This window comes from Silurus aristotelis (genome assembly GCF_946808225.1).
Source record: "Silurus aristotelis genome assembly, chromosome: 14".
Taxonomy (NCBI): Eukaryota; Metazoa; Chordata; class Actinopteri; order Siluriformes; family Siluridae; genus Silurus; species Silurus aristotelis.
This window is the reverse complement of record NC_139587.1, coordinates 4,479,073-4,494,599: the sequence shown is the minus strand read 5'-3', so window position 1 is coordinate 4,494,599 and position 15,527 is coordinate 4,479,073. Positions and strand designations below refer to the sequence as shown.

Genomic DNA, 15,527 nt, shown 5'->3' with positions numbered 1-15,527 from the left:
ACTGTGAGGGGATATGGAGATGCGCAGCAGGTGAAGAGTGAGACAGTGTTATCAGGAGGCGTGGACTGTTTCGAAAGCACCACTGCTCTACACCTAACCTTCATGCTGTGTTCAGTATTTAGCAAAAGATCTCAAATAAGGCCATTTCTTTTGATTTTACTGCAAATCTGTACAACAGATTCTCTATTTTTAGGTAGACTATTATACATTTACATAAACATGCGCTCTAAGTTTATTAGAACATTTATAAATTAGATCCTAGAGCAATCCAGAGTTTAGCGGGTGGTGCGTCATTAATAATGGTCCGTGGAAAAAACAATGCCCTGTGTGTAGTTAAATAGACTAAATTAACTTTTCTGTATTTGAATTATTTGAGTAACTCAAGGCATCGTTTATGTCCTAGTAATAATTATAATATTCTTTAAATTAAATGTTTGATGTTTATTTGTTTGAACAGGCCCCTGGTTCAAGACCCATGTAATAAGCTTATTAGGAGGCATAAGAAATACATTTAAAATCATAAAAAAATCTCCACAGTAATACTAGTAGTCACTCCAGCCCATGTCATTTTCTGTTATAGACCGACCTGGACCCCCATTAAAGAAAGAAAAATTATGTGGCCCTCACAAAAAAAAAATAAATAAAAAAAAAAAATTGGGGGACCCCTGATGTAAAGCGATACAAGAAATAGTCTGTCATCTCTAAGTTTTTATTTTAAAATTTGTTTGCTGGAATGAAACTTACTGTCATTTATTTGATTGGTTTTAATTAAAATATTAAATTCGAAAGCAGATCCCATTAGCATTATTGTTCCTGGAGTTTACAAATTACCTCAGCAGCCTTGCCCTTGTGTGAAGAAAGAAAGTAGGCCATGGCAAGGTGGGAACTATAGTGTAGGACAATCATTTCTTTTATCTATTCAGCTTCTTCCCCATTTAAACAATAAGGACAAAACATTCTGGGCATACAGTTATTCCACTGCTTCTTATAGCATTAGAGATTCACACTAAGTGCTAACTAAGAGCTAGAATAGACTTGTATAACTTGTGGCAGAGGCCAACGATATGGGGTGGTATCAATTCTGATCACGCAAGTTACTACGTCTGCAAGGTTCTCATGGACAGCAAGTTAGAACAAAGAGAAAACGTGAAATTCTGCATGAAACTGGGCAAATCCGCCTCAGAGACGTTTGACATGACATGACATGACATACGTTTGACATACGTCGATGCTGCAACGAGTCGTTCGAGATGTTTTGAGTGGCACGCGTGCTTTTAAGAGCAAAAGAACATCACTGTAAGACGGCAAGAGATCAGGAAGACTTTCAACAAGCTCAACCCCCAAAAATGACGAAACCATTCAGAGACTTGTGCATGACGATCGTCGGAGAACATCCCCGCTGTGCAAGGGGACTATTTTGAAGGGGATATTCTGTAAATGTGCAAAGTACTTGCTTGTAAACAGAGAGTCTCAAAACTTTTTAATACCACTTCATATTTCCACCATGTAAAATGCAATTTCAAAAATATCATTACTGACAGAACCATGTATAATGTTGTCAGGGTCCTGATATCTTGTATTTGAAGTCAAATGGTTTAAAAGAAACAAATGCTAAATAAAAGCAGTCTCGCCGTGCCTGGGTGTCACGCCATCTCGCTGCTGCTCAGACGTGTCACAGCATGCTTGAGGAATGGTCGTTTTGTCTTGGATGAATGTAACAAGCAGTCATGTCTGTGTGCTAATTGGGTCACATCTTGATTTATTTAACTGGTTCCTATTTTTTTTTCTTTGTAAGGAACAGTTTTACAGCTCTCACTGCTGCCAATATGGTTTAAGGGCACAGAAGAAGGGACATTGGGACTGAAAGAAACTATAGACAGACACTAAGAATGATGAGCTTTGTTCAGCTATTCCAGCAACACACTTACAGTTGAAACTCTCTAAAGCACCTTTCGAAAGCCTGCATACTGTATCTGCGAGTGATCTTATTCTTGGATATCATCCACGACTGTCTAAATGGACTGCTCTTTCAACAATGGCCTTTTGAGCTTCGTCGTGGTCTCGCTATTGCATTTTCAATGCAGCTACTGAAAGACCAGCAGGTACTTGACATTCTTTCACTGTTGTTGAGTCCTCCCCCCCCCCCCCCCGCTATAATTTTACCCACTCAGAGTTGCCTCTCTGTCCGTGTCACTGTAAATAGCTTCATTAGTCCTCGTGTGTCGTGGTGCCTTCTGGCCCTGGAGATTTAATATGTACGGTATGTGAGGCAACTGAGCCCCCTGATCTCCAGGCAGCCAAGTCTCAGCTATAACTTTCTTTTCGGCTTCTCCCGTTAGGGGTCGCCACAGCGGATCCTCCGCACGTTTGATTTGGCACATGTTTTACGCTGGATGCCCTTCCAAACGCAACCCTCCCCAATTTATCCGGGCTTGGGACCGGCACTAAGAGTGGCTGGGGATGGTTCCCTGACCGGGAATCGAACCCGGGTCGCAGCGGTGGGAGCGCTGCATCTTAACCACTAGACCACCAGGGGACCTTTTTCGCCAAGTCTCAGCTATGAAATCACTAAAAAGAAGCAAACGAATTAAACCTTAAATCACATCGAGTTCAGTTGTATACCGCTGCCCTCGGAGCCTCTGTGTGTCTGTTGATATTCTAAAAATCTGAAATCTTTAGAAATGGTTTTCTCAATCTTCGGTTCCGCTGGAGCACCATGAAGCTGGATGGACAACTCATGCCAGAGCATGGATGTGTGCTTGCTGCTGTAGCAAATAACTGACGATTGTAGTTCAAAAAGGTGGAGAAATTAACATTTAATGCTAATGAAATTTAATGCTAAACCTCTTTGAGAATTCATAGTGAATAGCAAGACAAACATAAATCAGTCATCCTGGACCACATTTAGTTTATTAAAATAATAAAATGTACTAATTTATAGCTGGAATTAATTGGATCAAGTAGATTTTTTGGGCCAGTTTATTTAAATAACCGACACATAAAAGGTTGCCAGATTTTAGTAAAGATGTCCACTACCTCTAAACATGAGCACTTGCCTTAACCTTGAAAAATAAAAAATACAACCTACTGATAAGAAGTGGCAGCTGAAATTGGATAAATATTAGGGGTGGGGTTGGATTATTACATTTTTTTACATTGTACCTAGAAATAATACCTAAATAAGTCTTAGATAGTAATAAATACTTATTCAAAATACTTTGAACAAGCCGTTGGAAAGCCATAACACCCAAATGGTTCCAGGTTGATCATTCGATGAGGGACCAATGTTTGGGAATTGTAAATGAAATATACTATATGGATTTCTTTTGACTATATTACATTTACAGATTTGGAAATAATTGGGGATAAATAGATTGCGTACACATACCATTGAGGATCAGCGTAAAACTGTATTTTAAAGAATGTATGAAAATTTCGTCTTGACTTTGTAATGGAGGATGACGTTTTGTTGTTTGTTTTCAATAAAAATAAAAGTAAAAAAAAAAAAAAAAGGAATAGAAAATGTGGACTGAGAAAAAAAACTAAACCCAACCCCTTTTTTGTCCACAAGTAAAATTTTATATTAAAGTAAGGAAGATTCTGCATGACTAGTTCTAGCCATAAATAGATACTTTTAGTTATCTAGTTAAAAAATTTAGAAATGTCTTGTTTTAACATCAAAAAGTCATCCAACCAACACAAACTTTTTTGCACCAAAACTAATTAGCAGGATTATGTACTGTATACAGTGGAACCTCGATACTCGCAACTTTGACACTCGCAACCTCGATAGTTTGCGACTTTTCATTTGGAACTGGACTAAGACTCTTCTTCTTTCGGCTACTCCCATTAGGGGTCGGGGTTAGGGTTAGCGAGAAGCCGCGAGTGGCTCAAAAGTTCGGCGTAACATTGAAAGAAAAAAAAAATTGTGCTAATAAATTACATACAAATGTTTGAAGAACTATTTCATTTTTGTATTATTCATTTAAAGTAGTTAATAAAACATTTAAAACCTCACAATATGGAAAGTAAGAATCATATATATAAAATTTGGACCCGCTTGATGATGCTAACTTTCCATATTGTGTGAAAACATTTTTTGGGTGCACAATTTTGTAGTCATTAGATTTAAAGGTCATAAAAGTGTGTGTGCATGGCCAGTAAGCTATTTTAGGTAGGTACGTGGGTAAGGAAGTAGGCAGGTAGGTATTCAGTATGTAGGTAATTCAGTAAATACAGTAGGTGGGTATTTGTATAGTTGTTTTTAGGGGGAAATTGTCCTGCTTCAAACGTAAGAAGAAGGTGAAACTAGGTAGCTAGATGCATGGGTGGGTAGGAAGGAAGTAGGTGTTTGATATGAGTACAAAATTTACTTTGTTACAGGAGCACTGTAAAGAAACTGATGATAATACAAACAAAGCAAATACGAGTGAATAACGATAGCCCTTGCAGACACTATACAACCAAAGTAGGTTGACACCTGAGCATCATATCAATAAGTCAATCTTCCTTAAAACGGTTGCCAAGTTGGAAGGTGCACAATTGTACATGTCGTCTTTGTATGCTGTAGTTTTACAATTTCCCTTCACTGAAGATAAGAGGTACAAATTTGGTCCAGCTTGTTAATGGTACCGTGTGGAAGAAGTGGGCTCCAGTGGAAAAACCTCTACACAAATTTTGACCTCAATCCCACTAAACACCTATTAAATGAACTGTATTATACTTGATAGAAGTGTCCGACCTCGTTAATGGAGTTCAACTGATATGGGTTTTTCTGAGGGCAGTTGATGATCGATATATAATGCTGATCTAATATTCTTTTTTACCCCCTTCTTTTCATTAAATCTAACATTAATTAATACGAAGTGATAGAGAAAATTGCTTAAGTTAAACATTTCTTGAACAACACAAGCTTTTCTAAACAGTGCACTTGTTACCAGGTTTTGGTACCCGAGCCTACCTGTAGCATAAACTACAGCATAAAGTTTGTTAACAATACAGTTCCAAAAATTCACATTCACTCTCCAGACCTTATTCTTATTCTCATTCTCTCTTTCAGCATAATAATTAACCAATGAAATTTATAAGGTGACATTTGGCCCTACTGTATACTGTAATTAAGATATACAATACAAGACATGATTTGAACTGGTGTTCAGAGTTTACAGTTGCTCAGTAGTGTATCGCTGCAAGAATAATCGTATGTACTCACGCACACACTTAACACTTACGTGATAATGAAGGTGGTGGTAAGCAGGAGCGTGGTGAGCAGTCCTCTCTGGCAGTCTGCATTTTTCTTTTGTCTCTGGTGCATCTCTCCTCCGCAGTTATCGCAGCAGCGACACATGCAGAAGAGCAGTCCGACCAGGGGCACGAGCACGATGAAGAGAATCCCCACGACCGCACACACCACAAAGCCCAGCTCATAGTAAATCACCTGCGCAATATAACGATCCACTTTACACACCAGGCTGACTTGGTGGTCATGGCTAGGTTATGACCGTGTGCAGATATATATAAATTAGAGGTCGACCGATAAGCGATTTTATTGAAACTGACAGTTTAATCAATCAATCAATCATCATTAATCAAGCAATAGTTTTTAAAATAGATACTGGATTTGAAAAAAAACCATACTGAATTAATAATGAACTTAATACAAAAGAAAAAAAAAAGAAAGAAGAAAAACAGTACTGAATCATGAAAATTTGCTCAATCAAATAAATATGAATATATTAATGATATTAATACATATAAAGTTAAATAAAAACATGCATTTAAACTGAAACAAAAAGTAACACTCCAAATAGATAAATACATTTACATCCAAAATGATTACAAAAAACACTTCAAGCAAACAGCACACGTCAATGATTCTCCTCTAGTAGCCGATATCATATTGTAAAACAAAACCTGGAAAAACTATCGCTATGGATTTTTGCTGACAGCCGATAGTTCCAGTAATCAACTATCGGTGCCGATCAATCAGCAAAACCGATGAATCGGTCGACCTCTAGAATACATTCTCTGTAAGTAATCAGGAGATGTGTGAGACACTAAAGACATTTGGGACTTTTAGGAGTTGACCGATGTAAAGATGGCTGAGGGTGACCTGAAAATAAACCTTACTGTATTGGTCTGTTAGGGCAAAAATCCCAATTTGGGGTCACCAACAAAACATGGGACTGAAACTTGTATTGTGTTTTAAGAATTTTATACACAATAGAATGTGCCAAATCAAACATGCGGATCATGAATACGGATGATCCGCTGTGGCGACCCCTAATGGGAGAAGCCGAAAGAAAGAATACACAATAGAATTTGTTTGTCTCACATAGAATAAAAAAAATAAATAAAAAGATGTAACTTAATTACTTTGCATTAATTAAACATCAGTGCCAGCCACAGGAGCCATCAATACAGTTGTTCAAACCTTCAAGTCTCTTAGGGTTAGAGCTAGTTCTAGGAACAGGAAAAGGAAGTGGCTTATAACACGAAACATTACACTCAACAAAAAGGCATCTCATGTTTTAACAGTCTCATAAAAAAATGTCTGATTCACAGTACTGTCTTATTGAATTATGAAAGATCCAGTTCATCTCCAGTCATCCCAGTTTAATAATAAATAAATAATAAATAAAAAATAATAAAAAACTAATCTCATTCAAAACACACCTTTATTACAAAAACAAAAATATCAGCAGCTGAAAAAAGGAATTTCCTCACCATGTAACCTGTCATGGTGATGTGATAATTAATCACATTTAAATCCAAGAGCTAGCTGCATAGCCATACAGCGTGACTGAGCTGCTGGAAGCTTTCCAGGCTCCAGACTCCAGGTTCCTTGGTCTCACGGTGTCTGTCTGGCTTTAATCTAGTTTCGCATTCCCATAAAATGTTCATTGCTCTCAGGCCAAGGTGAGATCAGGAAGCTGAGCATTTGGAGTAAATGAATTGAGAGCAAGCGGATGTTTTAAACTCTCAGACTCACAGACATGCATCACTTTAATGTAGCGTGAATGAGAGTGGATGTCTTGAAATAAAGTACTTTGACTATCCATCAACGTTTCTGAGAACAGGGTCCAGGTCAGGTCACTGACCACAGTTCTCATCAGCATGACCAGGGCTTGAGTCTAGCTCTGAGAATAACTGGCTTGGATTATAGAATGCACCGTTTGCGCTATTACCTCTGAAATTCCCCGAAACGGAATAGGTCAGGTGGACATTTTTGGGGGCTATTACTTGGGTTGAGTTAAGATATATAGAAAATATAAATAGAAAATACGTTCTTCTCACAAAAGGCTTACAGAATGGAAATCGCACACGTGATATCAGTAATTATCTGACCATTTGGTGACTTTATGGGTAAGGAAACCCCTGCATGTTTGTACTATGAAAGGGTATTATACACTGTACAACCCCAATTGGAAAGAAGTTGGGATGCTGTGTAAAATGTACATAAAAACAGAATGCAATGATTTGCAAATCTCATAGACCCATATTTTATTCACAATAAAAAAAAAACTAATAATCATTTTGAAATGAATGACTGCAAAACATCTTAAAGAACTTGAGACAGGCCCATGTTTACCACGGTGTAGCATAACTTCTTCTGAGAACCGAGGAAAATAGTTGCATGAGTTTTGGGAGAGGAATGTTGTCCCATTCTTGCCTGATATACTGTAGGATTCAAACTGCTTAACAGTCCTGGGTCTTCTTTGGCGTATTTTTCGTTTCAAATATTCGTGCCAAATATTTTTAATTGGTGAAAGCCAAGCCATGCTGCTGACATAGATGCAGTATGTTTAGCATTGTTCTGCTGAAATATGCAAGCCCTTTCTTGTCTGGATGGAAGCATATGCCCGAGCATATGTTTCAGCATTAATGGTGCAAGCTGCCCATTCAACAGACACTATTACACCCCATATCATTAGAGATGCATGCTTTTGAAGTGAGCAATAATAATAATAATAATAATAATAATAATAATATAGTATAGATTTATAAGATTGGCAAATCATTGCAGGTTTTTTTTTTTTTTTTAGATTAACATTTTACACAGCGTCCCGTCTTTTTGGGAATGAGGGTTGTACTTACATGCAAAAGAAAGTTTCGGATAATACTAATGACAAAGATTTATAGGTGCAAAACATTTTACTGTCATGACAGGTCACTGAGGTGTTCGCAAATGGTATGAGTAGATCTACCACATTGCTATTGTGACCGCTAATGAAGCAATTTCTCTTGTAAAAACAAAAAAAATAAATGTTTAAAACAATTGGTTGGACAGTTTCCCTATAAAAGATACAAATGTACTTGTTATAAAACAATCAGAGGAGTCATTTAAAGAAATAAATCTGGTAGCAGGGACAAGAATGGACTAGTTATGGCCTTGACTATGACATAAACCAAACTTATCCTCAGTAACTGTAAGTAATTGGAAGCATGTATTAGGTCTGGGATCCCACAGGATCCACATAAGGGGGTTTACTTTTATGTGCGAGACGGTCATTTATCAACCTTGCTTGTGTGACTTCATTAACTGCTTTTTTTCCTATCAGGGTAAATAATTTATGTGTTCTTATGGGAGCAAAAACAAAAATAATAAAGTGAGAGTGCTTGGTAGGAGTTTCTGCATAATATCTTTGGGGAACGTCTAGGCAAAGATTCTTTGCGTCAAGTTGGAATAGTAGGAGTCGTAGCAAGCCTAGCCAAAATTTCATGATTAAGCATCGTGGTCACCTGACCACCATGACCAATATGTTACAAAGCATACAATTGTCTAGGCCTCTTTATATGCTGCTACATTAAGATTTCCCTTCACTGGGAACTAACGGTACCGAACCGTTTTGGTGGCCACTCGATCCGTACCACAAATACGATTTGTTCTGCGCATGTGTGAAATTGCTATCACTTCCTGTCATTGTCAACGACTAGCGATATTGATTCTCCAGCTTTATTCTCCAGTCTTTCTCTTAAAAGGAGAAATTCCTGACAATTCTGCATATCGAGGGAGTGAATGAATGAGTGAAGGACAAAAGGAACGAATAATTTTAGGAATAAATAAATTGAAGGAATAAATTACTTTTTTTTTTTTTCAATTTCTTCAAAGCAGACATTTGTTAAATTATACTAAAATAAGTAGAACAATAAGTAGAACATATCTTTAGAAAATTGTATATTCAATGCAAAAAAACACACATTATACACACTTCTGTATTACCCGAATTGGGTCGAACAAATGTAAACTATAATTTATCCATTTATCTAATTTTATTGAATTTTTTAATTTGTGCCTGTTCAATCGAATACTCAATTTAATCCATATAATAAAATGTGTATTGCAGTAATTTGATTGATTCTATTTCAATTTGATATACAGCTGAACCCCGGTGTAAGCGTTTAAAAATCATATATTGTGATTTCTGGATTTTTTTTTTTTTTTAGATTAATGTCTCTCACAGTGGACATGCACCTACGATGACAATTTCAGACCCCTCCATGATTTCTAAGTGGGAGAACTTGCAAAATAGCAGGGTGTTCAAATACTTATTTTCCTCACTATATATTAAAAAGCACATATTGGTGTGATGGTCATATTTCCATATATTTATAAGTGTGAGTGGCCAGCGGTAGTTAAGAGTATAATTGGAAGAGGGCACACATGACTTTCTACAGCTGTTAGAGCAAGGTCAATGTATTTCTAGAAGAAGTAGGACAAGGTTATTTACACAGCTATCTAGACATCACCACATTTGTGACACAGAGCATAGTCAGTAGATACAAATACCAAAGACCTTAATGAAGAAAATATGTGTCCTAGAGGCAGGTAGTGTAGATTGAAGAAGAAAAAAAGTTGGTATTGTATCATAAGGGTGCAGGAGGATAAAGGACAACTGAAGGATGATAAGGGTGCTTGCTTAGTGCACACTTTACCTGCAGTGTCAGAACAATGTTCTCTGGCTGGGGATAGCCAGATGATGAGAAGCATGCAGAAAAAAGCAAAAAGGGCACAGGGGAAAAAAAGCACAAAAGATGGTCAGAAAAAGCAACAGGCAGATAACAGGCAAACAGAGCACTTAAGAACCAGGAACAAGGTGTAATATTGTTCAGATATGCACTAATAATTTGTTCTAAATACAAGCTAATCGAATCGAAAATATGTACAGTAGACCTCCCCATTCTTAAGTGTGTCAAGGCAATGGGTTCGATAACCGAATATGAGTGAACATGTTTACAGAGGGGACCTTTTGCAGCTTGTTCAGACCGAATGTGACAAAATGGAGGTGTACAGACAGGATACGCTGTTTATTTTGCATCGAGGAGCCGCTGCAACACCTCTTACATTCCCACATCCTGTCTTCAAAAGGAGGCTGCTTAGTTCATGAACTAATTTAAAGAACTAACAGCTCCTTCTTGGGCATACTGCCGAAAAAGCAGAACAGCTGGTATAAAAGGGGTAAAAGACACTTACTTTGGAGATCACTATCAATTAATGGCCTGCTGAAGAATTGCAACGAATAAGACAATGTCTCCTCGGTGTCCTCAAATACCTGTACAGCACACACACTTACCTTCTGGTAGTCAGACTTGATGGCTCCGAACTTGTCCTTTGCCACTCGGATGACGAGATCTGCAGTGACAGGAGAGAACATTTTTTTTTTATGCATAGAGGAGTCACAGAGCATCTTCCCCGAATACAGACAAGAGGCTTTGTGACTGTTTTAAGACAGATTCAACACACTGCAGAAGCCGCGTGAAGCCGCAGGATATACAATATATTGTATATTGGAAAATTATTTGGAAATTTGGACATTTTAAATGGTCAATAGTGTAAAAGTGTTTTGTTTGTGAGAAGAGAGTGGGTGGTTGCAAGTTCTCGGAAATAAAGATATACATATACAGTATAAAGTACTGATAACAGGTTTTGTATAAATAAAAAACGGTTATATTTGTTTTAAGTGCTTTATATTTATTCTGAAAGGTGGAGGGAAGGAGGCTCAATAAAAATATTGCCCTGTGTTTTCAAGGAATAACGCCAATTAAATGCATTAGCAAATATTGAGGAAAAGCTTCTGCAGGATTAAGTCAAAAGTTCTTTGAGCCCAGAAGTAAACTTCTTTGAGCCCAGTGAAACTTTCTCTCGGTGTGGATATGATCGGTCACACTTTCTGTGGGATTGATCAAACATTCTGAAGGAGCAGATGGGATCGGTCAAACTTCCTACAGCCATGCACAGGAGAGGTCTGGCAAAAGCAAATTGGATTTCTATAGGAGTATATACATTCAGTCAAACTAGCTGTGGAAGTAGATGGAATTTGTGAACCCCCCCTGCAGTAGCAGGTGTGAAGGCGGCAAACCTCCTGAGGGAGTGAATGGCATTCGTGGAATTCTTGCGCTAAACATGATTAGCTAAACCTTCTGTGGGAGCAGGCAGGTCTGGTCAAGCTTCCTGCAGCAGCTTGAGGTTTGGCAAAATGTCTGTGGAGTGGATGTGTTTGGACAAACTTTCTCAGGAAGCAGATAGCTTGGCCAAACTTCTGCAGAATAGACTGTCAAACTTTCTGCGGAGGCTGGTAGGAGTAGACAAATATTCTGTAAGGCCTTGTGCAGGTCAACAATCTTGTCCCTGACGTCCTTTGACAGCTCTTTGGCCTTGCCCATGGTGGTGGAGAAGTTTGAATGAAAGAGGTTGATTCTGTGATGGTGTCTTTTATATACCTAAGTTCTTTCCAAAAGGGACAGGATTAATTTGGGTGTGTGGGAGTCAGACTTCTTGCTGGTTGGTAGGGGATTAAATCCAATACAAATAAAATTATAATCTTTCTTTAATGTTTTTTTCTCTCTCTGTTAAAATAAACCTAAAATAATTCTAGACTGTTCATTTATTTGTTAGGGGTAAACTCACCAAATCAGCAGGGGATCAAATAAATATTTCGCCCACTGTATGGTAAAGATTCTGAAATCTGGTAAACAGCTTTAGGAGGAATATATGTGGATTCTGAGGTGGTGGTTGCAAACGTCGATCTGCTTTGTTACCTTGTTATTAAACCCTAACCCTAACCCTCCGAAACTTCTGGGCAAGTCTTTAATATCTTGAAGAGGGTTAGAAGGTATAGAAGAACATTTTTGTGGAACCAAACAAAAAATTGCTTTAACCTCATGTTAGAGCAGATACAACTGACCAAAGGTTCTGGGGGGAAGTGGATATGATTGGGCAAACTGTTTAAAGGAATGGATGAGATTAGTCAGACTTCATAAGAAAGTCGTTATAAGCTTAACTGAATCTCAGTGATTCCATATTGTACAATGCAGTTCATGTGATACAGCCAAACTGAGATGATGAATAGAGATCATTGTTTACCATCTGTGCATCTGCTGCCATAATGATTCTTTTTAATAGTGCATGTGTAAAGTACTTCTAAACCAATCTGCCTGACAGAGATATAAATAATGGCCACGCTGAAGGCGATAACTGTGTGGCGGTCTGGAAAAAACTGTCTCAAGCCTACACAGAAAAATAGCATGATGAACAAGCAATACAGACTTAATTAGATTTTTATTAGCGCCTGTGCTTACATTATTCTCAATACATTTTTGAGAGTCCTAAACTCCTGCTTGAAAGGACTGCCCCATGTGCACAGAAATGTGACACTTTTGTCAACAAAAAAGGCAATAGTTAGGAAGATGCACCAAAAAACAAAGAGATGCTGTTCAAGCAGCAGTTTTCTTTCAGACTTACTGCAATGCAGGACTTTTTTCTGTTTTTTCAAGACTGCAGTGCTGCGGGAGGAAAAATGCTAATGCGCAACACTGCTAGCAAGTGCAATTCTGACAGCCACATGTCATGTACTCCTACTCTTCCATTCTCTTTCGGTGATGCACAGTTCTTTATTCAACTTCAGCACGGATGGAAAAAGAAAGAGGGGGGGGGTCCCTTGAGGCTTTGCTTTCAACCAATTGGGCATTTTATTCATCATAACTACACATGCCTGCATTTTAGGGAGAAAAATCCATTAAAACAAACGTTCATAGTTTTAAAATAACCCCAAAGAAATGACTAATGACTCAATTAACATCAGCTAAAACATCAAATGTTAATCCACTGCCACACTTCCTCAGTCTTTACTGAGCTAAACGCAAGGCAACGAAAGCAATCCTGCAACAAGGGATTGCACCATGTTTACATCATTCTGCGTGAGGGGAAAAAATGTTGATGTGATTCTAAAGGCTGTTACAGGAAAAATGGATTGTTGAGAAATGTTCTTAATAAGGAAAAGCAAGCATATGGCATTATGATCTATAAATCAAGGAAATTTCAGGAGATAGTACACAAAAAATGCACCCAAATGGAAAGCTCTAACTATAGTCATGTTTAAAAACACCGAAATTAAAATTAATGTATGTGTATTAGGCATGAGCTGTTTCCATATATCAGTGAAGATGCTGACAAGCTCGAAGAATACAAGTATACAAGAATACACAGTGTGTTTAAATTCCACATTCTGATTGGTCGAGGCAAATCACAGGTTTGCAGTCGTGTGCTGGCATGATATGCAAATTTACATATATATTTATATATACACATCTAGCCTTATATATTTAATTGGTTCATCTGATGCTACTTTATTTTTTCAGAGAGACTGAAAATAACGCCACAATTACTTTAAAACATTTACAAGAACAGTTTGTCTTCATGCTTTGTTGTTTGGTTTTGCTAATAATAAACATATTTTTGCATAAAGCATCCATATTTGGCCACGCCCATTTTCATTAGAGTAGGAAAAACTTGAAAAAGTATTCATTTAAGGTACATTTAGAACAAATAAAAATTTATTTATATTTACACAGTATATATATATATATATAAAATCCTGCACACTTCCATCACAGTGACTTGCGAGTGACTTGACAGGTGCGTGTAGGGGGTGGGTACCTGCCGGAGAACATGCGACACCTCTGCTATGTTTGTTTCACTAAGCCCCGAGGATCAGCGTTAGGCTTAATCAAGCACCGTGACGCTGTCTGCTCCTCTTCCAAACCTCCCTGATCAAAGCACTTTTTATACCAGCATGACAACTTTTCAATTAATCCACAGCGGTTGCACCGTGTTTCAGCGTCTTCACTGCATTTTATTACTGCAACCTAGTCCTTATTTCGGTCACATGCTTTCATAATCACACTTATCCATCCTTTCACTCAACCCCCCCCCAATCTTCCCAGCTGGACGCCATCTCCCAGTAACGCTGCTGCTACCAGAACACAGAGAGAGAAAAAAAATAAGGGAGAGATATAGTGGAGGAAAAAAAAAAGAATTGCTCATTAAACAATAAAGACTCCATGAGGTTTGAATGCAATTCAATTTATTATTGTTGTATTATTATACACTTGTCGTTAACGTTACGCTGAACTGACAGGACACATTGGTGATTAGTAGGAGTGTAAGATGAATCCCAGCTGCATCTGTCAGTCCTAATAAATAAGGAGGGATGATATTCTCAGTAAGGACTCAGTCTCAGTAAGGAAAAAGGCAGGAGTCTTGTATATGTCATTTACATTGAAGAATAAGGTATGGGCTCTGTCTTCATGAGTTTCAGAAAAAGAAGGAGGTATGGATTCTGCATCTGATGGCATTGCAGGGATTCAATCCGGGTAAAAAAAAGAAGGCATGGACTGTGTGTCTGTATTTCACAGAACCAGTGTTACCAGTGTACATGCACAATTCCCAATTCACATACCAATAATACGATACATCGAAGATACACATGAAGCAGCTACCGATGTGATGCAATACGACTCACCCCTATTACGGTGCAGTGCGATCGGATTTCGATTTGATTTAACACAACGTGGTTCAGTGCAAAACGAAGCGATGGAAAAAGTTGCGATGTTACGCAGTTCAATATGTTACCGATAGTTAACTTTTATTGCTTGGGTTCAGACAGACAGCAAATCATCAATTTAATTAAGTGCCTTCTGACTTTTCACAAACACACCTTTGAAGTGCAAGATTTAAAAAAAAAAAGATTGCTCTTTTTTCTGTTCTGTCTCTAGGATGCAGCTCTACCTCTGCCATGTTAATCTGTATTCTATTTGACTCTCAGGACACGTCTTCGCCTCCGTCGTGTTCAGCGAGGAAAAATTTATGTACATACATTGATCACAAATTGTTGGTCACTTTCTAAATAGTAAAAGTGTAGTGCATCTACTAATAATTCTATATAAATAAATAGGGTTTTTTTTACCACTGCAAATATGATGCGTGTAATAACTATGCGTCACGATACGATGCCAACTTGTATCCGAGACATTGTTTTAAATCGATGCACTGATGCAAATCTGTGAATTTAACCATCCCTAATATAAATACACGGTATGTAAGCACAGGCAGATACAGGTCTTCTCTCTGCTCCACCCTCCATTCACAAACTTCCACCCCCCACCCCCCTTACCTCCACACAGTGCATCTAGCAACAGGTTCACACCACATCCCCCTATAGTCCTATGTTCCCTCATTAAAATGTTCT

The 15,527-nt window shown here is 37.9% G+C and overlaps 1 protein-coding gene across 24 annotated transcripts in view; it reads right to left on the bottom strand.

Moving 5' to 3' along the window:
- prom1a (prominin 1a) overlaps window positions 1-15,527 on the bottom strand; it is a 65,067-nt gene that overhangs the window by 29,347 nt on the left and 20,193 nt on the right. For 13 of the 24 annotated variants that reach the window (XR_014536652.1, XR_014536653.1, XR_014536654.1 and 10 more), the window contains exons 2-4: window positions 10,575-10,633; window positions 9,937-9,963; window positions 5,232-5,437 (exon numbers count right to left, since the gene is read on the bottom strand). Coding sequence is in view for 10 of the 24 variants with exons in the window: in XM_083560584.1 (XP_083416710.1) it covers window positions 5,232-5,437; window positions 9,937-9,963; window positions 10,575-10,633 (292 nt within the window). In the remaining 14 variants the exon portion in view is untranslated. The remainder of the gene's footprint in view (window positions 1-5,231; window positions 5,438-9,936; window positions 9,964-10,574; window positions 10,634-15,527) is intronic. The other 11 variants (XR_014536655.1, XR_014536656.1, XR_014536657.1 and 8 more) reach the window with 1 other exon arrangement.